Source organism: Ahaetulla prasina, chromosome 2 (genome assembly GCF_028640845.1).
Source record: "Ahaetulla prasina isolate Xishuangbanna chromosome 2, ASM2864084v1, whole genome shotgun sequence".
Classification (NCBI taxonomy): Eukaryota; Metazoa; Chordata; class Lepidosauria; order Squamata; family Colubridae; genus Ahaetulla; species Ahaetulla prasina.
Window position 1 is genome coordinate 189483528 of NC_080540.1, and position 23032 is coordinate 189506559.

A 23032-nucleotide genomic window follows, 5' to 3' on the forward strand; every position below is an offset into this window, starting at 1 on the left:
CTAATATATAATTAGAATAAAACATTGAAGTGGCAATACTTACAATATGTGTAAGCCTCTGGATTTCTTAAAATTCTTCAAGTTAAACACTTAAAAGGAAGACAGGAATTTTTGGCTGGTTATGAGCTGTCCATATACAATTGCATTCTGAAATCCAGCATGCATTTAAATGTAGTTTAAATGTTATCCAAGGCCTCATGGTAGAATATGGTGCTAACTTACAACGAGCATTCTGTAAGGATTTTGGGCCGTACACAAGCCTTTGCTTTTTTTAAGCTCCCATTGTTAAATATAAATTTCAGCAACTAAAACCCACAAAGTAACTATTTCTGTTGGCTATGTGCATGTGTCTTCAAATAAATTTTTGTCAGTTTTCCAGTCGGGGCTTTTCAGAAATGGTTTGCCATTGCATCCTCCCTAGTGGCTGAGAGCACGTGACTGGCCCAAGGTTATCCAGCTGGCTCTGTACATAAAGTGGGACTAAAACTCATAATCTTTCTGGTTTCTAGCCCCATATGTTAACTAATACACTGGTTATTTCTCTTGGTTACTGGAAACAGAAATAAATTTGATAGTATTTGTAAAGTTTTATAGTAACTTTATATTTGTAAACCTGAAAATGAATTTGTTAGTTAATATGAGTCAATCAAAATCAAAACCAATAATGATTATGGAAAGTCCTCTTTTTATGTACAATATTCACTGTTGAGAATGTATGCTGTGTCGTAATATAAAAATTTATAGGATTAGACACTTAGCATAAGAGAGATTCATGTTAAGCTATTTGCAGTCTACTAATGGTGCATTATCCTGTCAGACATTAAGGGATCTGCCTTTGGGTTCTGCAGTCTCAGTAAACATTTTTGGCAATGCATGATTGGTGCTACACAGTACTCTAGCCATTTGTTGTAGGCATCTAAATTATGTTATTATTAATTTCTTATACACTATTTCCAACTTTAGTAGAATTTAATATAAAGTTCTTTTGAGAATCTACTTTTTTATAATAAATGGACATACATTTGCTCTTTTGAAGACTGCAAGAAGTGAGACTAAACCTTCTAAAGGCCTTGCTTATGAAACGAGAAGAGAAGCACAATGAATTAAATGTCAGTTGCTTAGATGCACACTGGTTTAAACTTATGCAAGAAAAAGAAAAGAAAGTGAAAAAGATTCAACATGAACACATAAAAGGTATGGAGCAAAATCATTAGATAGTAAGTATATTCTCAAGAGACCTGAAATTCCTAGCAATAGAAGGCTTGTTGAGAAAGAGAAAGAGAGAATAAACCACATCTTGAGAAAGGGCATGCCGTTCATCTCTGGTAGTAACAACCCTATTTGCAAGCATATTCCCTTTTCCTTTTGTTAATTGTCATACTATTATTATGTAATTGAAAACAGCCTGAGCACCTAAAAAACCAATGAATCTTCCAAAACAAAATGAGATTGCTTCTACAAAAGGATCTAAGACTAATCACAATATAGATTGTTGAACACAATCTATGGCAATTAACTGAATTCTTTAATTTCTGTCTGTCAAGCGTCCAATATCCATAAAATAATTCTTGATTATTATCCACAAAATAATCCCTAATTTCTGATCGTAATTTTGAATCTATAGAAATATGACTGGATGTCAAAGTAATTTTTCATTGGCAGAAAGTCAAAGAATCTTGATGTCTACAAATGCTATATGTAGAGTCATTTTTTGTTTCTAAGACTATTCTTCAACTAAATGGTTTAATACTAGGTACATGATAAAATGCTTATCTTCAAAGCCAGCTTCATCTTCTGCCAACTTATTCCCAGCATTAAATTAGTGTAATAATTTCCAATATAAATGTCTGGCATAGTTTATATTAATACCTAAAGGTCTGAAAGGACAATAATTGGTTAGAGCTATCCACTTGGCCAGCATGATTTGATTCAAGCTTCAGAAAATTGATGAAACACAGCATGGCTAGGAATGTATCTTTATAGTAATTCATGAATTCATTGCTGTTGACCGTGTTTGTAATTTCCTGTTTATATTCAACACGTTCCTGCTCTGGGAAACTGGCTGCTAACAAAAATGCAACAAGATGTTTCAGTATCCCATTCTTAGCAAATGGAAATAATAGTAGCCAAATCCCAGTCTTCAAGGAAATGAAAAGGTCAACTGCTATATTAAAACTGGTGTAATTTTATCTGCAATTTATTTACAGCAATCAGAAGATTAATAGCCAAGGGGAAAAATGTAGAGGGAAAACTAGAGAGAAGAAATGTAATTAAGGACTACACTGAATATGAATCACAGCCTTATGCTCCATTATCAAGAATTGGCTACTTTCCAGATAATCATGCAGATCGTTACGTAGTGAAGAATTCCTTTCTCAACACCTATGAAGGTGAGTCATGTTCAAATTCATTCATTCGTTCCAGGATCACTGTGTCCTACACAGAGCTGCCAATGTGGGAAGTTAGATTCATATGCATTCTGTGCACTAGTACTTTTGGAAGTATGTTTTTCTCCACTGAAACAAATAGAGATACTCTTATGGATGAGAAAAACTCCATTTATGAAGGGCCATCTTGGACAAGAGAGGTTCTCTTGCATCAATGTTAAAACATACCTTCTAGTCTCTATGTTCATCTTCTATTTTTCTTAGGATTACTTGAACTAGAAGCATTTCTTCCTGATTCCGTTACACAGCCCCGAACTGAAGCTCCAAAACCCAGAAGCTTAACCACAAAAGATGGATTCACTAAGCGGTCTGCTAGACTAGAGATGGAATTAGCACAGGTTTACCAGGTATTTTATTTCCTGCCAGGCCATTTCAACTTTTGGTGCATGGCATCCATAATATAAGTGGCCTTTTTGGTTTTGAGAATGTAACTTGTAGTAAGAAGTGAAGAAAAATTACAAATTCAAAACATGCCAAATTGTTATTTATTGCTAATTTCAGAGTTATATTGTCTTCTCTCATCCTGTTTTCATTTCTATTTCATACAGTCCTTTAAAATGGGAAAGAATATTATATTTTCTCCAGGTTCTCTCCCCAAAATGCCTTTTTATTAGATTGTAAAAATATAGGAAATTTCAAGGATCAGAAATTTTCTACAAATATAGGTAAAATATATGAACAATTTTAAGAAAATGTTGGGACCAATTAGGTGCAGACGGTTTTTTTATATTATATAACTTTTCCAGATACTGCAAGACAGGAAATGCCATATTAAAGAACCACGCAAGCCACTACGTTTTCTTCAGAGGTTATCAAAGATTTTGGCTCACCCACCCACTCCAGAATTGGAAATACCTTCACTAGTAGGTGTTGTTTTGATTGTAAAAGCTTGACTTAGTTCTAAAAACATTTAGAGGTGGAACCTATTACTGCACATGGATGCAGGTTAGAAGAACATAGATGAGATCATCATCAGGTTTCACATCAGATATAAATTCAGACTGACAAGGATAAAAAACCTGTAGCAGAGGTGAAGTGGGGTGGGGGAAGTATATGTATTAGGTAATTATCGTCCGGTCTCCAACACACTTTCCTCTTCCTATTTTCCACACAACAACCACATTGTGAGGTGCATTGGGCTGAAAGAGAATGTGTGGCCCAAAATCACTTTCATGACTAAAGCAGGATTTAGCTTTTAGCTACCAAATGCAAATTAAAGCCCAAACAGAGGTTTCACTCCCTATAGAATTTTGGTTTAACAAGAGCTCTTAATAACTGGATCTGAGAGAATCTTCTCTGTCCTCTAGTGCAGGGGTCCCCAACCTTTTGGACCTCAGGGACCACCAAGCTCATAATTTTAAATCCCGCGGACCACTGGGGAGGGGAGCCTCAGATGCCTTTTGGGCCTACCTCTCTGTTTCTTCGAGGCCTCCAGGTGGGAGGCCCAAGAGAAAGTGCCCGATCCAGGCACTCAGCCTGAAACCTCTTTTGTGTTCCTTCTCTCAAGAAGCTTGGTCAATCTGAGTGAAGGAAAGTGAATACAGACAGACTGATGGTGGCTTGCTGAGATAGTCGGTACACTGGCCAGTGCACCTGGGTGGAAGAGCTGCTCTGGGATGACCAAAGGGCCAGTCCTGTGACTACTACAGCTCTGGAATATGGGACCGGACCATGGTGGGTTTGGAAATCTCCACCATAGAGGGTGGCACAGCCCTCGAGATAATGATGTTGTTGTGGAGGGGGTGGGCAGCCCAAGCGGCGGTGGCAATGGCTGGAAGGTGCGGGAGCGAAGCGCTACTTGCATTTGCATGGCATCAGCATTCCGCCTTCGCCGCAGTATATTTTGCGCCAGATGGTCGCACCAAGGCAGTCCTCATCTCCTGCCGCTTGGGGCTTGGAGCGATAAACCGCATCCAGGAAACACTACAGCTTTCTTCCATTTTATCATTTCTTCTCTACATTACAGTACACTGTTCATAACTGTCCTATTTTAAATTTAATCAGCATCAACCTAGAATCTTAACCGGTGCACCATTATTATTTTTTGCACAACATAATCAAGGCAATGCAGCAAAGAAAGCAAAGCTAACAAATCTCAGTCCCTCGCTTTGTGCTAATTTTCCCATTTTAAATGCATAGGCGTATTAGTGCCTGGGCTTTATCCACCAATTTTAAATCTTTATTTTTAAATTGCACAGGCAAAAAAAAAGCAGGTTGGAAGCAAATGGAGGACTTGGGAAACTAATAGTTGGGGGCGGGGAAATCAATGAGAAAAACGGAGATGTCTGGAAAGGGATGGCTGATGTAAATAATAATAATTTTTAAAAATCACAACCAAAGGGGATTTGAGCAGTTAACACTGGGAAAGTGAGCTTTGGAAAGCACCAGCTGGGTACAAAAAGAGGAAGGTTGTTGTTTTTTTTCCAGAAAGAGCCACAGGGAAAGAAGGGGAAAGAGCCAGGCAGGAGACAAGCCTTTGTGCGGAAAAGTCGGGCAAAGATACCCTACTACCAGATTTCCTCCTCCTCCTGGAACCACTGCTGCTCTTCTTCCTTTTCTTCCCGGCCATAGCCACCCAGCCTCCGAAGATCCAGTATTTCCACCTCATCCAAAAGGCTGGTCAGGGGCAGAAGGATGGAAGGGGTGGCGAGGGCTTCGTGCCCCCCCCCCCGATGAGGGATGGCTTGAAGTAGACGAAGGGCTTGGGTTGGCATACAAGAGCCAGCACTGGGCTCAACCTGCCAGCTTGAGGGGAACTGCTGCGGGGGACTGATGAGGCGGCGCTTGGAGTTTGGAGCGGTTGGGGCTTGAAGCGGTGCATCCAGGAAGCACTACAGCAGAGAGAAGCATTCGGAGTCAACCTGCTGTGGGTTGAAGCAACGGGTGGCGGGAACCCCGGGCTGTTTCTTCCCCCTGCTGTAGCTTCCTGAAGCTCCATATTCCGGAACAGGAGCTGGATCTCGCGGCTGTTTCTTCCAGCCTTTGTTGGTGCTCCTGTACCTCAGTCTCTCGGGAAGACGCTTGACTTCCTCTCAGCCCCAAGACATTGGCTGGCCCATGAGAAAGAATAAGAGAGAGAGAGAGAAAGATCCAGCAAGAGATGAAGCTTCGCTCCCATTCTGGAATATAGAACGAATTTCCATTTCCCCCCTCCCCTTCTCTTGCCAGGCAAGGAGTGACTGGGAAGGGAGGGCGAGGGGCAGGGACAGTCACTGGTGGATTCAGCCAACAGGAAACTAAAGCAGGGGGAAGAAACAGCCCAGGGTTCCCACCACCCATTGCTTTGGCCCAGCTGCAACGCCCCCCCCCCCTTGCACCATTATCTCATTCCAGCCGGCGAGGGCTGCGCACCAAAGCTGCAACTTTCTTCCATCCCTTGTTAGTACTCCTGCACCTCAGTCTCTCGGGGGGATGCTTGACTTCCTCTCAGCCCCAAGGCACTGGCTGGCCCATGAGAAAGAGTGGGGGGGAGAGAGAGAAAGAAAGGGGGGAGAGAAAAAGAGAGAATGAGAGGGGAGAGAGAGAGAGAAAGAGGGGAGGGGGGAGAAAGAGAGAAAGAGGGGAGAGAGAGAGAAAGAGGGGAGAGAGAGAGATGACAATGAGTGGAGAGAGAAAGGGGAGAGAAAGGGGAGAGAGGGGAGAGAGAGGAGAAAGAGAAAGGGGACAGAGGGGGAGAGAGGAGAGAGAAAGAAAGGGAAGAGACAAAGAGATGACAAAATGAGTGGGAGAGAGAAAGGGGAGAGGGGAGAAAGAGAGAGAGAAAGACAGAGGGAGAGAGAGAAAGAGTGGAGGAGAGAGAAAGAGGGGAAAGAGAAAGACGGGAGAGAGAGAGAGAGAGAGAAAGGGGAGAGAGATGACAGAATGAGTGGGAGAGAGAGAAAGGGGAGAGAGAGAGAGAAAGAGGGGAAGAGAGGGGAGAAAGAGAAAGAGGGGAGAGACAAAGAGATGACAGAATGAGTGGAGAGAGAGAAAGGGGAAGAGGGGAGAGAGAAGAGAAAGGGGACAGAGGGGGAGAGAGAGAGAGAAAGAAAGGGAAAGAGACAAAGAGATGACAATGAGTGGGAGAGAGAGAAAGGGGAGCGTGGGGAGAAGAGAGAGAAAGACAGAGGGAGAGAGAGAAAGAGTGGAGGAGAGAGAAAGAGGGGAAAGAGAAAGACGGGAGAGAGAGAGAGAGAGAGAGAAAGGGGAGAGAGAGATGACAGAATGAGGGAGAGAGAGAAAGGGGAGAGAGAGAGAAAGAGGGGAAGAGAGGGGAGAAAGAGAAAGAGAGAAAGGGGAGAGACAAAGAGATGACAGAATGAGTGGGAGAGAGAGAAAGGGGAAGAGGGGAGAAAGAAAGAGAAAGGGGAGAGAGGAGAGAGAAAGAAAGAGAAAGGGGAGAGAGACAGATGACAAAATGAGTGGGGAGAGAAAGGGGAGAGAGGTGAGAGAGGGGAGAAAGAGAAAGGGGACAGAGGGGGAGAGAGAGAGAGAAAGAAAGGGAAAGAGACAAAGAGATGACAATGAGTGGGAGAGAGAAAGGGGAGCGTGGGGAGAAAGAGAGAGAAAGACAGAGGAGAGAGAGAAAGAGTGGAGGAGAGAGAAAGAGGGGAAGAGAAAGACGGGAGAGAGAGAGAGAGAAAGGGGAGAGAGATGACAGAATGAGTGGAGAGAGAGAAAGGGGAGAGAGAGAGAAAGAGGGGAAGAGAGGAGAAAGAGAAAGAGAGAAAGGGGAGAGACAAAGAGATGACAGAATGAGTGGGAGAGAGAGAAAGGGGAGAGAGGGGAGAAAGAAAGAGAAAGGGGAGAGAGGAGAGAGAAAGAAAGAGAAAGGGGAGAGAGACAGATGACAAAATGAGTGGGGAGAGAAAGGGGAGAGAGGTGAGAGAGGGGAGAAAGAGAAAGGGGACAGAGGGGGAGAGAGAGAGAGAAAGAAAGGAAAGAGACAAAGAGATGACAATGAGTGGGAGAGAGAAAGGGGAGCGTGGGGAGAAAGAGAGAGAAAGACAGAGGAGAGAGAGAAAGAGTGGAGGAGAGAGAAAGAGGGGAAGAGAAAGACGGGAGAGAGAGAGAGAGAAAGGGGAAGAGAGATGACAGAATGAGTGGGAGAGAGAGAGAAAGAGGGGAAGAGAGGAGAAAGAGAAAGAGAGAAAGGGGAGAGACAAAGAGATGACAGAATGAGTGGGAGAGAGAGAAAGGGGAGAGAGGGGAGAAAGAAAGAGAAAGGGGAGAGAGGAGAGAGAAAGAAAGAGAAAGGGGAGAGAGACAGATGACAAAATGAGTGGGAGAGAGAAAGAGGGGAGAGGGGAGAAAAGGGGAGAGAAAGAGGGGAAAGGGGAGAAAGAGGAAAAAGGAAAGGGGAGAAAGAGATGACAGAATGAGTGGGAGAGAGAAGGGGAGAGCATGGGGAGAAAGAGAGGAAAAAGAAAGGGGAGAGAGAGAGAGATGACAGAATGAGTGGAGAGAGAGGGGAGAGCATGGGGAGAAAGAGACAGAGTGGAGAGAGAAAGGGGAAGAGAGAGAAAGAAAAGAAAGGGGAGAGAGAGATAGAAAGAGAAAGGGGGAGAGTGAAAGAGATGACAGAATGAGTGGGAGAGAAAGAAAGGGGGGAGAGGGAGAGAGAGAGAGAAAGGAAAGAGAAAGGGGGGAGTGAGAAAGAGAGATGACAGAATGAGTGGGAGAGAGAGAAAGAGGGGGGGAGACAGAATGAGAGAAAGAGTGGGAGAGTGAGGGGAGGGCGGGAGAAAGAGAGGAGGGACAGTGCCTGAAGAACCCCATCCCATCACTGGGAATCCAGGTGCTTCAGCAAGCGGCGACCTGGATTCGTATTAGTGGTCCCCGGGATTTAAAACTATGGACCTGGTGGTCCCTGAGGTCGAAAAGGTTGGGGACCCCTGGCCTAAAGGCTAACAAAAAAATCCTAGCCTGCAATGAACAGTTCCCTAGTTTGGAAATATAGAGAGACAAATCGATATAGCAAGTTTAAGAAAAAGAAGTGGCAATTTCAGATAATAGGCTCATGGGAGAAATGTAAGAACAAGGACATAACAGAGAAAAGGTTATTTATTTCTGATCAGTCAGGGGGAAAAATGGAAATGAATTACTTGCCCTTATCTGCTCACTTTTGGAAACTGACTTGGCTTATTTTGGAGTAAGAAGCAAGGACTAGGGAGAAGTCACTCAGTTCTCTCATTTATTGGAACATGAAATACTTTTTAAATTCTTTTCTTTGGAAATTAAAAGAAAGCAAAACCAAGCATTTCAAGAAATCGATAATACTTTTCCAATCAGAAAAAAAGAAGAAATTGAAAAATATGCTTTGTTTTCTCTTTCCTAGACTGGAGAGAAAAAAAGTAAAGAAATTCTTTAACACAATAAGCATTGAGCAACCATATCTTTTAATTATTATTTTAGTCAAAAGGCTGTAATGAAACAATCAGGTTTGTCATCATCTATAACATGTTAAGTTTTGAAGAGTGAAATTATAGATTAGTTCAATGCGACAATGAGTTTATTCATTCACATTCAACATGAGAAAAAGGAAAACATGCATACTAATTGTTATTTATGTAGATTAAGCACCAGAGTGGATAAGGAAAGGATGTATCTTGAAAGAGATCTTATAAATGTAAAATTGCAAAAATAGTGATTAATGAAGGCTTTGGTTTTTAAGGCTTTATTTGCCAAAAAGAATCCAGATTCCATTCTTGTACTAACAATACTAACTAATACTAACTAATAGAAATAGAGAGGTGGGGATATGGTTATTCCATATCAGAGTTATAGCTTCGCTTAGAAAGGTCTGCCTACAGTTTCCTTACGAATCATTTTACATTTTACTCCGTATTACAGCCACGATTTTTTGTTTTGTTTTTTGCTAAGGGCACCTTGTTTATTAACTGGGTGAGGGACTCTTTACAAATCACCCTACCTGATAGTCAGCTGTCTTTACTACCACACAAGGAAGCCAGCTTTCACTCTAGGAGTGTGCTATTTGCTGTAACCAGCATGTTTGGCCTTATGATTTAACTGGAACATTGAGACATACATTAAGCCAATTAGGACAGCAGTTTAGGGAGAGGCAGCAAATCAGCAAACAGCAGCTGATAGCAGTTGCTTATTTTGACTTACTAGAGCATCTGATAATTGATTGGCTCACATCTCCTCCTTATCTGCATCTTTAGCTTATTCTTAATTTTATTACTTTTCTTTATGTAGTTATTGTTTGTATTTCCCATCTTCACTTGAACACACTAATTGTTTCTCTTCATATCTTATGCCAGTAAAAATATCGGCAGTATATTGAAGCCAAAAACAATAAGCAAATCTCTTAGTGAAATGTACCAACTAATTTATCCAGAATCAGACAGGACATAATCCTTGAAAACACGTTTTAGCTTATTGCTATATTTCCCAATGCTTTTGTTTTCTTTTAAAGATAGATGAAGAGAGAGAATTGGCTATAATTATACTACAGAAATTAATACGAGGCAGAGCTATCCAAAACATGGTAAGTTTTGTGGCATCCATTAACTTGATGACAGATTCTGTTAATATTTGTGTCTCTCCCAACTGTTTATATTAAACCATTTTAAAAAGAAAAAAATCCACATCTAAACCCTAACCCATATAAACCATGTCCTTCCAATTGTTTTGAAGGCACAATAAATTATAGTTGGGTGTTTAGGTCAACTAAGATATTCTCATTAAACTATATCTTATAAATCCCCCATCCTCCCACAACTTAACAGAAATTGTTTAAGAATATTATTCAAGCCAGTACAAATGCACTGCAACCACACAGAACACCAGAAAAAGGAAAATGACCACCCATACAACAAAATGAATATCCATATCACTTTATCAAAAATCTGCCTAACCACTCAAGCTCTACAGGGCAACCAAACAAGCTATGTATGAAAAGAGTAACATCAAAAACATCTCAGAAACAATCAACAGACTTACAACTACTTGGTATTACCATAGCGCATAAAGCAATTAATGTCCTCCTAAATATCTTAAGTAAATTATATGGCCCAGTAGCCCAAGAAGAAAAAAACAAGTCATCTACAACATACAATGTAAGAGGTGACAGTGACTGTAACAACCACTATGTAGAACAGTCAGGCACAAAAGTAATAAAGAGTGCATCCATGAAACCAACTAGCAATTGTAAGACACAATGAAATTGCTTAACCTCACAACATATGGACAGATTCAACTATAGTTTTATCTGGGAAACTGGACATCCTATACAAAACTAACCCCCAAAACAGTAAGGAATGCCTGAAAGCTTGACATTCAGACAAATTAGATATCAATAAACACATAGAGATAAACCACATTATACACCATTCAAAAGAGACAACAATAAAGCTAAGAAGGAAACAAAAAACCAGAACCCATTATCTCCAACAACCAACATCCAGATAAGCAAGGATTAATCCTAGACAATCAAGCAAAAAGCAATACCTTAATCAGGAATTACAAAAGAGAAAACCACATTCCTACAGACTAGCTACTGTACATAAGTAGGCAGCAAACCCGCAATCACTAGCATTGATGAGGTAACCTAGCTGGGTAATAAAATACCTGCAAGCAAACAATCATGCTCAAAGGACACCAAGGATTTCTCATTCAACCCTGAGCTACTTATGTTCCCTTCGATTGCAGCCATATTTTATACTAAGCAGTATTCAAATTCTAAATTGGATCCAAACTTACAAAACTACAAAGGGAAACTACAAAGGGATTTAACATTATTAGTCTGTTTTAATTCATTTTTCTTTTGTATTCCAAACTCTGTAATAGTTTAAGAGCAAAGAAGCAGGTGTAATACTATAATTTACTCTGATTTATCCACAATAAGCTTGAATAGATTTTGAAGGAAATAAAATAGTTTTGGAGGCAAAAACAAAAATATAAAAGCAACAACAACAACGTTTATTAGAAGAAAAAAATAAGCTAATCAGATAGGTAACGAGAAAACCAGTATAATTATATTGGGGCTGTCTGGTATGGATACCTAGGACAAGAATAAGGTGAAACAAGGGAAATACGGTATAATCATGAAGGTACCCCGAATCAGTGGTGGATTGCTACTGATTCACCCCAGATCGGGCGAACTGTTAGCGGCAGCGGCGGGTGGCTCCGCCCATTTGTCCGGACTCTTCTGCGCATGCATTGCATGCAAGTGAGCGAGCACGAGTGCACGAGCAAACCGGTAGCAAACTAAATTGAAGCCCACTACTGCTCTGAATGCATAATTAATTAGAAAAATTAAGGATTTTGTCAAGGAATGGTTAACTAGACCTTCTTTGACAAATAGGAAATTCAAGGAAGGAGTAAGTATACATTAAACCTGATATAAAGAAAACATGATTTAAAAGAACAGAACTCTGAAGCACCTAACAGAATAGGGGCATTTCCAGGACAGTCTGCAACCCATAGGAGCATATAATTTAGGATGTCCTAAAAGCTATTTCAGAATGCAGAAGACTTTGGTCCATTAATGCTCTCCCAGTTCAGTTTATTCCCACAGCAACCCAAAAGTACAATTTATTCCTACAGGATTGTTATTGGAATAAACTGAAGAGAATGGCATAGTAGGCAGCCTTGAGCTGGTGGAGAAAAGGTAGGATATAAATCTTAAAAAATACAATAAATAAGTTACCAAACCTGGTAACTTCTTGTTTCCACATAAGAATCTTTTTGTTTATTCTTTGCAGTCTAAAGTACTTTGATGTCTCAGTAGACCTTGCTTAACAACCACAATTTTGAATGGCAACTTCATTGCTAAGCACTCAGATTGTTGAACAAAAATCACATAACTGTGATGGGCTTACAACCACACTACCCCTTCAGTCATTAAGCAAAGCATTATTGTCATTAAATGATACACCACATGACCATGACTTACAATTTTACTTCTGCCTTCTCTATTAACTCTGTCACAAGTAGTTGTGAAGCACAGAAGTGACAATCACTTGACTACAGGGTGCTGCTAAATGCAAAGATTGGTTGCAAAGCTTTTTTTACACCATTATTAATTAGAATACAATAGAATAGAAATAGAATAGAATAGAATAGAATAGGCCAAGTGTGATTGGACACACAAGGAATTTGTCTTGGTACATATGCTCTCAGTGTACGTAAAAGACAAGATACATTCGTCAAGAATCATAAGGTACAACACTTAATGATAGTCATAAGGTACAAATAACCAATCAAATCATGTTAGGAAACAGTCAATATAAATCGTAAGGATACCAGCAACAAGGTTACAGTCATACAGTCATAAGTGGGAGGAGACGGGTGATAGGAACGATGACAAGATTAATAGTAGTGCTTAGTAAATAGTTTGACAGTGTTGAGGGAATTATTTGTTTAGCAGAGTGATGGCCTTCGGGAAAAAACTGTCCTTGTGTCTAGTTGTTCTGGTGTGCAGTGCTCTATAGTGTCATTTTGAGGGTTGAAACAGTTTATGTCCAGGATGTGAGGTATTTGTAAGTATTTTCACAGCCCTCTTTTTTTTGAACAGTCACTAAATGAGGCAGTTGATAAGTAAGAACTACCTGTATGCTTTCTCTTTTGTGTTATAGATAAATAAGAGTCTTAACTAATACCTATTAATTCATCCAATATGAAGAGCTATCTTTAAAAGTATGCATGATTATTTGTTGAACATATGGCTTCCTTTCTCAATACAGATTGATAATTTGGAGGAGAAACATATTAACATTTTTGACACACATGGCAGTGTATTTTCTTCTGAAGTTCTTCAGAGGTTAATTTTTTATGTATATTGATTCCCCTTTAAGGAGCTGCCCAGTAGGCAGCAATGAAGGGGGAAAAGGTCATTTGTTGTAGTTGCTTTTGTTTCTTTCGAGCTCGTAAGATATAATATAATGGTACATATGTATTTCTATACATTTCTGCGGATGGCTTATGGACTGCAAGCTGCAGGAACAATTTAAACTCACTGCAAGCAACATATTCTAGTTCTTTCATTCATTCTATTTTTCCACAGCTGCAAACCTGAAGAAAAAAGACTTTCATGGATGTTGAGGGAAAATACCCAAAACTACTCTTCTGTGGCTAGAATAGAATAGAATAACAGAATCCATCCCCCTGCTTAGGCAGGAAATCCTACACCATTTCAGATAAATGATTATCCCAATGTCTTCTTAAAAACTTCCAACGTTGGAGCACCCAGAACTTCTGGAGATGAGTTGTTCCACTGATTAATTGTTCTAACTGTCAGAAAGTTTCTCCTTAGTTCTAGGTTGTTTCTCTCCTTGATTAGTTTCCACCCACTGCTGCTTGTCCTGCCCTCAGGTGCTTTGAAGAATAGCTTGACTCCTCTTCTTTGTAGCAACCCCCAAGATATCGGAACACTGCTATTATCTCACCTCTAGTCCTTCTTTTCATTAAACTAGACATACCCAGTTCCTGCAACCATTCTTTATATGTTTTAGCCTCCAGTCCCCTAATCATCTTTGTTGCACTTCTCTGCACGTTTTCTAGAGTCTCAACATCTTTGTTACATCGTGGCAACCAAAACTGGATGCAGTATTCCAAGTGTGGCCTTACCAAGGCATTATAAAGTGGCACTAACACTTCACGTGATCTTGATTCTATCCCTCTGTTTATGTAGCCTAGAACTGTGTTGGCTTTTTTGGCAGCTGCAGCACACTGCTGGCTCATATTTAAATGGTTGTCCACTAGGACTCCAAGTTCCCTCTCACAATTACTATTGAATGAGGTACCACATATACTGTACCTGTGCATTTTATTTTTCTTGCCTAAATGCAGAACCTTACTTTTTTAACCACAGAATTTCATTTTGTTAGATAGCACCCAATGTTCAAATCTGTAAAGATCCTTCTGTATCTTAAACCTATCTTCTGAAGTGTTGGCTATTCCTGCCAGCTTGGTGTCTGCAAATTTAATGAGTTCCCCATCTATCCTCTCTTCCAAATCTTTGATGAAGATGTTGAAGAGTACTGGGCCTAAAAAGGATCCTTGGGGTACCCCACTGCATACTTCCCTTTATGTAGATGCAATTCCCATTGAGGACTACACGTTCAGTGTGGTTGGTCAGCCAGTTACGAATCCATCTGGTGGTGATGCTGTCTAACCCACATTTTTCTATCTTATCAAGTAGTAGGTTTTATCAAATGCCTTTCTGAAGTCCAAGTAAATTATATCCACAGGATTCCTCTGGTCCACTAATTTTGTCACTTTGTCAAAAAATACAATACAATTTGTTTGGTATTACCTATTTTTGACAAACCATCTTGGCTTTTGGTTATTACTTTGTTTGCTTCTAGATGTACGCTGATTCGTTGCTTGATTATCTTTTCCAGAATCTTCCCAGGTATGGAGGTCAGGCTGATAGATCTGTAGTTTCCTGGATTATTATTTTTTTTTCATTTTTTGAAGATGGGAACTACATCAGCTCTTTTCCAGTCCTCTGGCAGCTCCCCTGTGCTCCAGGATCTTTGAAAGATATAGTTCAGTGGTTCTGAGAGCACGTCTGCCAGTTCCTTCAGAACCTTGGGGTGTAATCCATCCGGTCCTGGTGATTTGAACTCATCTAGGCTCACATACCATTTTCTTCCCTATTTTAACTTGTGTTCCTAATCTATTTTTTGCGGTTCTGTTTTTGATAGATTGAACTATTTTTTCTCTTTGTGTAAAGACAGATGAAAAAAACAAGTTAAGTAGTTCTGCTTTTTCCCTGTTGCTTGCCACCTTCTTGCCACTTTCTCCCACCAATGGACCAACTGCTTCCTTGAATTTTTCTTGTTTTTAACATGTTGAAAGAAGCTCTTTTTGTATTTTTTTACTTTTGTTGAAACCCTTAGTTCATTGTGAGCCTTATTTTTCCTCTTCATCTTTGCAGGCTTGAGCTATTTACTAATATTCTGCCTTAGTTGACATGCCCTAAGGCGAAAAAATTTTGGTCCAGAATCAGAAACTGGACAGAAGAGATAAGTGGACATAAGGTGTACTTGAAACCAGAGACGATCTTACTTGGGATACTAACCAGAACTTATAGTAAAAATATTCAGTATTTGATATTATACATAATTACAGCGGCAAGGATTGCTTATGCACAGCTTTGGAAAAATGAAAAGAGACCAACAGAAGAAGAAACAATCAAGACAATTCTGGATTGTGCGGAGATGGATAAATTAACGAAAGAAATAAAGGAAAAAGAAGAGAGAATAGTATCAAATATGGATCAAATGGTATGAGTGGTTGGGGAATAGGAAAACTGAATAGAAAAAAGGATGGAAAAGAGAAGATAACAAATGCGTAAAATATTGTAAATAAATGAAACTAGATGTAAAGAGATGATAAAGTCAAAGATAATAAAAAAGAAGGGAAAAAGGGAATGTATAAAGCAGAAAGCCGAAGGAACAAAACCGTCATATAAACACAGAGTGTTTATGTTATGTATGTTTGTCTTATGTTTTGTCGTTGTAGTAAAACCAATAAAAACTTAAAATAATAATAATAATAATAATAATAATAATAATAATAATAATAATAATAATAATAATAATAATATATTCTGTCTTAGTTATGTGTCCCTCTTTGCACTTTTTATACTTGTCCTTTTTGTCTTCCAATTTATCAGAGAGTTCTTTATGCAGCCATGCTGGCTTCTTTTTGGAGCTGTTATTTTTCTTTTTCATTGGTATTGTGCTAGACTGAGCTTTTATAATCTCACTTTTCAAAATTTCCCAAGCTTCTTGAGTTGTTTTTCACTTGAGGACTCTTATCCATGGAATTCTTCCAAAGCTCTCTATAAGTTTATTGAAATAAGCTCTCTTAAAGTTCAAGACTCTAGTTTGACTTTTTTCTATTGCTTGTGCTTGCATAATGTTGCATTCCAATATTGCATGATCTTGCATAGACTTTATCCTGGGTATCCTGACATAGAATAGAAACCATAAGAATGAGCTGCTGTATTTTATATATTTATGTTTTATTGTCATTTCATTAAAATAGTTTTATTAAAAATATTTGTTTAAAAGGTTGAGCAAATTTGGTAGATGTCATTCACTGTGACTTTATCTTAAATCAATCATGTCCTTGGATTTCTCAATATTAAAAACAGATGTTTGAAGGAAAGGAAAAGCGTCTAGAATTGATTTGTGAGTTACGCACCACACATGCACTTCAGGAAGATGGACAGTTGTTGAAGAAGGCTGAAAAACAAGTGACTTTAGCCTTACAACGGCAGCGGGATTTGCATGAACATAAGGTTTGGCTATAAATGGAGGAAATTGATTTTATAGTAAATTATTTTTGCAAAATATATGTAACAGAAGCTGATGATGGTAACTTCCCATCTAGGGAAGTATATGGTATTCAGGGCAGAGTTTTCAACCAATTTCAGTCTTTGGTGTTAATTAGAATAGTTAGAAGGCTGTGATGTTAGGAAAGTTCATTCCTATGGTACTTCAATCTGTAATTTTACGTCCCTGGGAAATCACTTGTTTTGTTCAGTCCAACATCAAAACTGAATACTAAAAATCAATATACTAATGTTCTTCAATGTTGTTATGTGAATTAAAGAGCAAGTGGCTATGAAATATTAGTAAAACTACAATAAAACTAAACTAAAACATGAAAATGAAAAAAAAATGAAGCTAACGTTTAAACATCTCAGAATGATTCCCCAATTATTGTAGTGGCCCAGTTGGGTAAATAATGGTTGCTGAGAAATCAGAGAACATAGAGCATAACTATCAAATTCTCTAAATTGTACAGTATCTACTTTTTGTTGTTATATTATTTAGCACTTCTGAGGAAAACTTTGGAAGCCAATTGTTATTTGTGAAAATATGCAAAGACTTCAGGAAAGCCTGGTTATTTTCATAATACCAGAAATAATTTCAGTCCCCCCTCAGGGTGTTAGATTCTGGTTCAGATTCTAGGCTTGGACATCAATCTCATTAAAGATGTTTAATGTTTTTTAAACATTAGCTCCAAAAAGCAGATAAAATTATTGAAATGATAAACCAATTAAATAGGAATGATATATTCCTGTACTTCCCTTAGATGTCTCTCATGGAAAAGCATTTGGCTCGTGTAGAAGGAAGAGTCCTTGCAAATATGTTGGATTTCCTCTCTAAAGAATTGATTCGACTACAGGATGAGCGGAGAATCCATGCTTTTGCTATGTTAGCAGAAAGGCAGCGCCGAATGCGGGAAGCAGAGGAAAGTGGACGTCGACAGGTGGAAGAGAGACGCAGACGTGAAGAGGATGAGATCTTTAGACAGGCAAGTGTGGGAAATACTATTAAATATGCTCATGGGGGTTTAAGCTAGGTCATGGTACAATTGCATTTGTTCAGATTACCTGAACAAGATGCCTTAATCCTGTGTCCAGTATGTGCAGAGGTAATGTTTCTGTGATGAAGACAAGGAGGAAGTCAAACTGCTGAAAGTGGACATAGCTTACAACTGAACTAGCATTGTATTATCATCTTCATCTCACATCACCCAGTTTTCCACTAAATTTCTTTAGCTTCTTCATTGGCGAATTAAATCTGAATCATGCTCTGCATTTAATCACAATAGTGGTGGGGTAATTGAGAGAGGATGATTAAAGTACAATTGCTTATTTACACAAGACCAATAGGAAACATTGCAGCAGTAAGATCAATAAGGAGGATTTACTTCATTTAGAGACATAGGAGTTGTCAATATGTTAGTGTTGAATGTAGGCCACCTGGGAAGACCTCTTGGCTAGGCTGGGAAGGCAAAACAATATCCCCAAAGTGACAATTTACACTTGTATTATTATCAAGAAACTGTATTAACATATTCTTGACATCTTCCAGAACTTAATTCAAGGCAGAATTTACTATCTCATATTGAACATGTTGGAGGTGCAATGATGTTGTACATATTTAAACACTTAGATCTAGAAGTATTCATTAAAAGAATATTGAAAGAAACAGGTGTCTGATCTCATAGATTATGTTAGCCAAGTGTAATATAAAAAGTGAGTGAAGCAGGACAATTCCAAAGAAAAAGAATAGTGAAAAATGATCCAAATAATAAATTATTCCTAAAGCAATAAGCTTATAGCAGTGGGGGGAAATTCTAATTTGAGTTTTTTTCAGGTTGTTAAAGTACACCAAAAAACAGTTGATTCATATCTAGAAGATGTTATCTTGAACAGCATGGAGAGTACAGCTGAAGAACAATCTAGAGAAGAGATTCAGAGAATGGCTGTAGAAATCAATAATATTGCCTATGAAATGGAAACACGGTATGCGCTCCTGAGGAAATAGCAGCATTCATAAAATGAACATAACAAAAGTACTATAACATAACATAACATAACATAACATAACATAACATAACATAACATAACATAACATAACATAACATAACATAACATAACAGAAGTACTGTAACAACTGATCTGGTCTAGAGCTAAATAATTGCATATAATAAGATAGATTTTATAATACCCAAAATGAACCTTTTGCAAACTTTTTCTGTCTCTGTGTGTACAGTATGAATTTCAGACTCTTTGGGGAGTCTCTGTTTGTGTTCATTTGTGCTCAACAATCTTTCTTTTCTTTTTTTAAAGTTCTTTTCTGAACTGTCAAATAGTCTGTTCTATTAACACATGTGATTTGAAGTTAACAGGATATCACATGTACATTTTTAAAGTGAAAAAAATGAAATGGAAAAAAAATGAAATTCAGTTTCTTCCATTTTCCTGCAGCAATATTTTTTTCTTATCATTTTGATAATTGTGCATGGAGATGAGATGTTACAGATCCTGAAATAGGACTGAAATAAATGTGGACCAAAGAACATTTTTTCCAGACCCTTTTACCTGCATTTTTTGAACAGATGGTGAGACTGTCTCATTGATTGATACATGAATAACTAATACTCTTGGTATGAAAGAGAAAATAACTTTTTAAAAATGCCAAAAATGTAACCATTTTCATTTATCTGATCCCCCCTCCCCTCCAGTCAGGGTAATCTACAGTCTGAAGAGATTGTGGCAGAACTAGTTTATAGCTTCCTGATCCCTGAAGTGAGAAAAATGACCATTAAGGAGAAAGGTGAGGAAAAAAGCTGATTTGTTAATTTGTATTCTGGCTGCTTTGTTCTAATATCCAGCTATGCAATGCTTTACTGAATAATTAATTCAAGTAAGTACATTGTCAGTAAACCTGCAGCAAATAATGGGTAAATTCTGTCCTTGATAAAACATGTTGTCTAAAATAAACTTAGAAAAGACAACAGAATCTATTGGGTTCAGTCTGCCAATAATTGTGTAATGGGGTTTATAACTTAAAATTGTAGAGGGTTTTTTTCATTTCTGCAATTGCACAACCAGACTCTGTGCTAGTACAAAGCACAAATCATTTGGATCAAGGCAGAAATCCTTATTCCATCCCAGACAAATGGTTGTCCAATCTTTTCTTGAAAACCTCCTGCAGTGGAACACCCACAATTTCAGGAATTAAGCTGTTCCACTGATTATTTTCACCATCAGGAAATTTCTCCTTACTTTCAGGTTGGATCTCTTTTTGGTGATTTTTCATCCATTGCTTCTTGTCCTGCCCCCAAGTATTAACGAGACTGGATTGACCCCCTTCTTTATGACAGCCCCTCAAGTTTTGGAAGACTGCTGTTAGGTCTCATTAGGCTAAACATGCCTAGCTCCTTTAAACCATTCATTATACTATTTAGCCTCCAGACCCCTTATCTTTGTTGCTCCTCTTTGTATTCTAGGACTTCAGCATCTATTTTATATTGTGGTGCCCAGAATTGAATGCAATATTCCAAATGTAGTCTTACCAGTGTAGTATAGAGTGGTACTATCACTTCTCATGATCTTGATGGTATCTCTCGCTGTTGATGCAGCCTAGCATTGGCTTTTTTGGCAGCTGCAGCACACTGCTGACTCATACTTAAGTGGTGGTCTACTAGGACATCTAAATCTCTCTCACAGGCACTACTCTTGAGCCAAGTACCACCTATTTTGTAGTTGTACATTTGGTTTTTCCTGCCTAAGTGCAAAGACCTTGGAAATCATTAAGCTATGAAGTTAACTTTGATTTTCTTTGGTCCTTGGTGCTGACCTTCATCTTGAGGAAATAATTGTAATTCCATACAATTATTGGCAATTAGCTTTTAGTGATATTTGTTTACTGAATTTTGCATGCTTATCTCACCATTATATTCTATATTTCAGATGCTTTAGCTTTATATTTCTCTATATTGAGCCACAATTTCTACTTTGTTAAGGATCTGTTGGGACTTGTTTGATGAGAAAGAGCTAATTATGTCACATCTCTTATAGTAGAATGGCTGGCATGTCCTAAAAGGTTGGGTCTCTATACCATCAGAACCCCATATTGCATTGACATAGGTTTAGTTACAGTCCTGTGCTTTGAAAGAAATGCATATGTGCATTTCTATAGAGAGGGCAAAAAATGTGGAACTGAATTTTCCCAAACCCATTGTTGGTCTCTTTCTCTTTTTTCATTCTTTTTCTCAAAACAGTGAGGCAGGCTCAGAGAAAGCATATTCATGCCGCTCATCAGATTATCCATGGAAACACAGAGACAACAGTAGAGCAGCTCTTTTCCCCAGGGTTTCAACAGGCAACCAGTGTAGATATTCCTCAGATCGGATTGCTTTCTGCTACACCTACTGGTCAAGATGTTGCTAAGCAGCAGGAAATCAAGCCACCAGACAGTCAAAGCCAGGAAGATAAAATGTACGAAGTCAGCCCTTTCATTGAATCTGCCAGGCCTCCTGAACAATGAAGCAGAAATATGGTATGTTTAGACCAAGGTTCATTGTTGCATTGCCTGCTTGAGGATACTACAGTGTGTCTGTCTAGCAAGCAAGTGCCTATCAGTCAGCAACACTGTCAATAAACTACTGCTGCTTTAACCCTGAAATAGATGCAGTTTGATTATATGTGTGTAATTCTGCAAGAAAATGCTTTGGGAAGAAGCAAATCTGTCCCCCATACTTGGGGCAGAGGGATGGTGGGGGGGAAGATTCACGCTGATAGAAATGTTTTGAATCATCCTCCCGTGGGTTGAAAGAACATGAGCAGTTCTTCAGTTACAATCCTATGCTCCAACCACTAGAATCCTCCTTTTATGGAAATCAATCCCATTGGATACCTTATTCCCCTGGGTGGACAAACTGTGCTTGTAAAATAAATAGGCTAACATAAATATTTTTAAGACGGCAAAACCTATATATTTAAATCAACTCACGTGTTATCTTAAAAGTTCAGCAGTATGGGGATTCTGCCACTTTCTACTCAATTTCAAAAGCTTTCTACAAGCAAACGGCGGAGACTTTTTAGGCTATGTAATCTGCAGTTGGCAAAAAGAAAGAAATGGGATAGCCAAGCTTCCTTTAGCAGACAAATCCTCCTAGGCCATCTTTAGGGAATGGCACTGGGCAGATAAAAGAATGTTCTGTCCTATGTGTAGTGGAGCCAGGGCTTTAATAGTGCAACCAGTTGTAATGGTGCATCCTTAGTTTGACCAATAGAGATCATGGAAAAAGCTAAACATTTCAGACATTCCAAAGGAAAAAGCAAAGCTGTTTTAAGGAGAGAAAATTTTGATCTATTAAGCTTTTCAATGTTTTCATTGAGAATTCTTCTCTAAGTTCAAATGCAAATTTCATTTCAGTACCCTGCAATTTTAGGAAATAAATATTTCTGTAAAGTTGTTAACAGCCAGCATTCATGGCAATCCTCAAAAATTAATAAATAATATTGCATTGCTTATTAAAACAAACAGAAATAAATGCAAGATGTTGAAGGCTAATTTTGAAAGCATGTGAATTTGGCACTTCAGGGTAGTTCTCAAATTACAACCACAATTGAGCCTGGAATTTTGATCATAAGTCGAGGCACACATGAGCACTTTGCTCAATGAGCACAATCCCACCACTCTTGTTGCAGTTGTTAAGCAATTCCATTAAGTGGAGAATGGGGGTGCCTCAGGGTGGAAGAAGTTGTGAGACGCCTGGCATAGGCCACATGCAAAATGGGGTGTGTGATGCAAAGCTAAGCCACCACAGCCCAGCCCTGCATTGCACTACTCGTTGGTGGCAGCAGTGAGCCTGGACCTGAAGTCCAGGAGACTCCCAAGGCACCAGTCCAAGAGTTAAAAGCATGAGTCCACTGGTGCTCTTCCATCAAACTTCCAAAAGGTCAGTAGGGTCAGGGCCAATTTAACTTCAGTAGAGATGTCGTTCTAGAGGACAGGTACTGTCACAAAAAAGCTTCTCCTGGATCTCATCACATGACATTCCTTGGGATAGGATCCATAATATGCCTCTTCTGCTGGGCCTGATTAGATGAGGAACTGTAAGTGGGGAGAGGTAGCCCTCAAATAACCCAGCCCCATACCACATAGGGTTTTTTAGCTTATTATCAGGATTCTGAAAACCCAGAAGCAGACTGGCAACCAATGCAGAGGTGTAACGTGCATTGATCCAGGGACACCTATAGCTACCACTTTACCATATTTTACCCCAGGAGGGTTTGCAGCTTTCTAGCTACTTTTCAAGGC

The 23032-nt window shown here is 39.0% G+C and overlaps 1 protein-coding gene across 13 annotated transcripts in view; it reads left to right on the forward strand.

Annotated features, from left to right (window-relative positions):
* Positions 1-23032, forward strand: part of CFAP91 (cilia and flagella associated protein 91) — a 79397-nt gene that overhangs the window by 8666 nt on the left and 47699 nt on the right. For 6 of the 13 annotated variants that reach the window (XR_009153986.1, XR_009153985.1, XR_009153987.1 and 3 more), the window contains exons 8-17: positions 1037-1194; positions 2208-2390; positions 2652-2794; positions 3194-3310; positions 9865-9936; positions 16558-16704; positions 17505-17726; positions 18575-18723; positions 19446-19537; positions 20988-21265. Coding sequence is in view for 8 of the 13 variants with exons in the window: in XM_058174213.1 (XP_058030196.1) it covers positions 1037-1194; positions 2208-2390; positions 2652-2794; positions 3194-3310; positions 9865-9936; positions 16558-16704; positions 17505-17726; positions 18575-18723; positions 19446-19537; positions 20988-21253 (1549 nt within the window). In the remaining 5 variants the exon portion in view is untranslated. Of the gene's footprint in view, positions 1-1036; positions 1195-2207; positions 2391-2651; positions 2795-3193; positions 3311-9864; positions 9937-16557; positions 16705-17504; positions 17727-18574; positions 18724-19188; positions 19538-20987; positions 21266-23032 lie in introns of those variants that run through there. The other 7 variants (XM_058174218.1, XM_058174219.1, XR_009153989.1 and 4 more) reach the window with 6 other exon arrangements.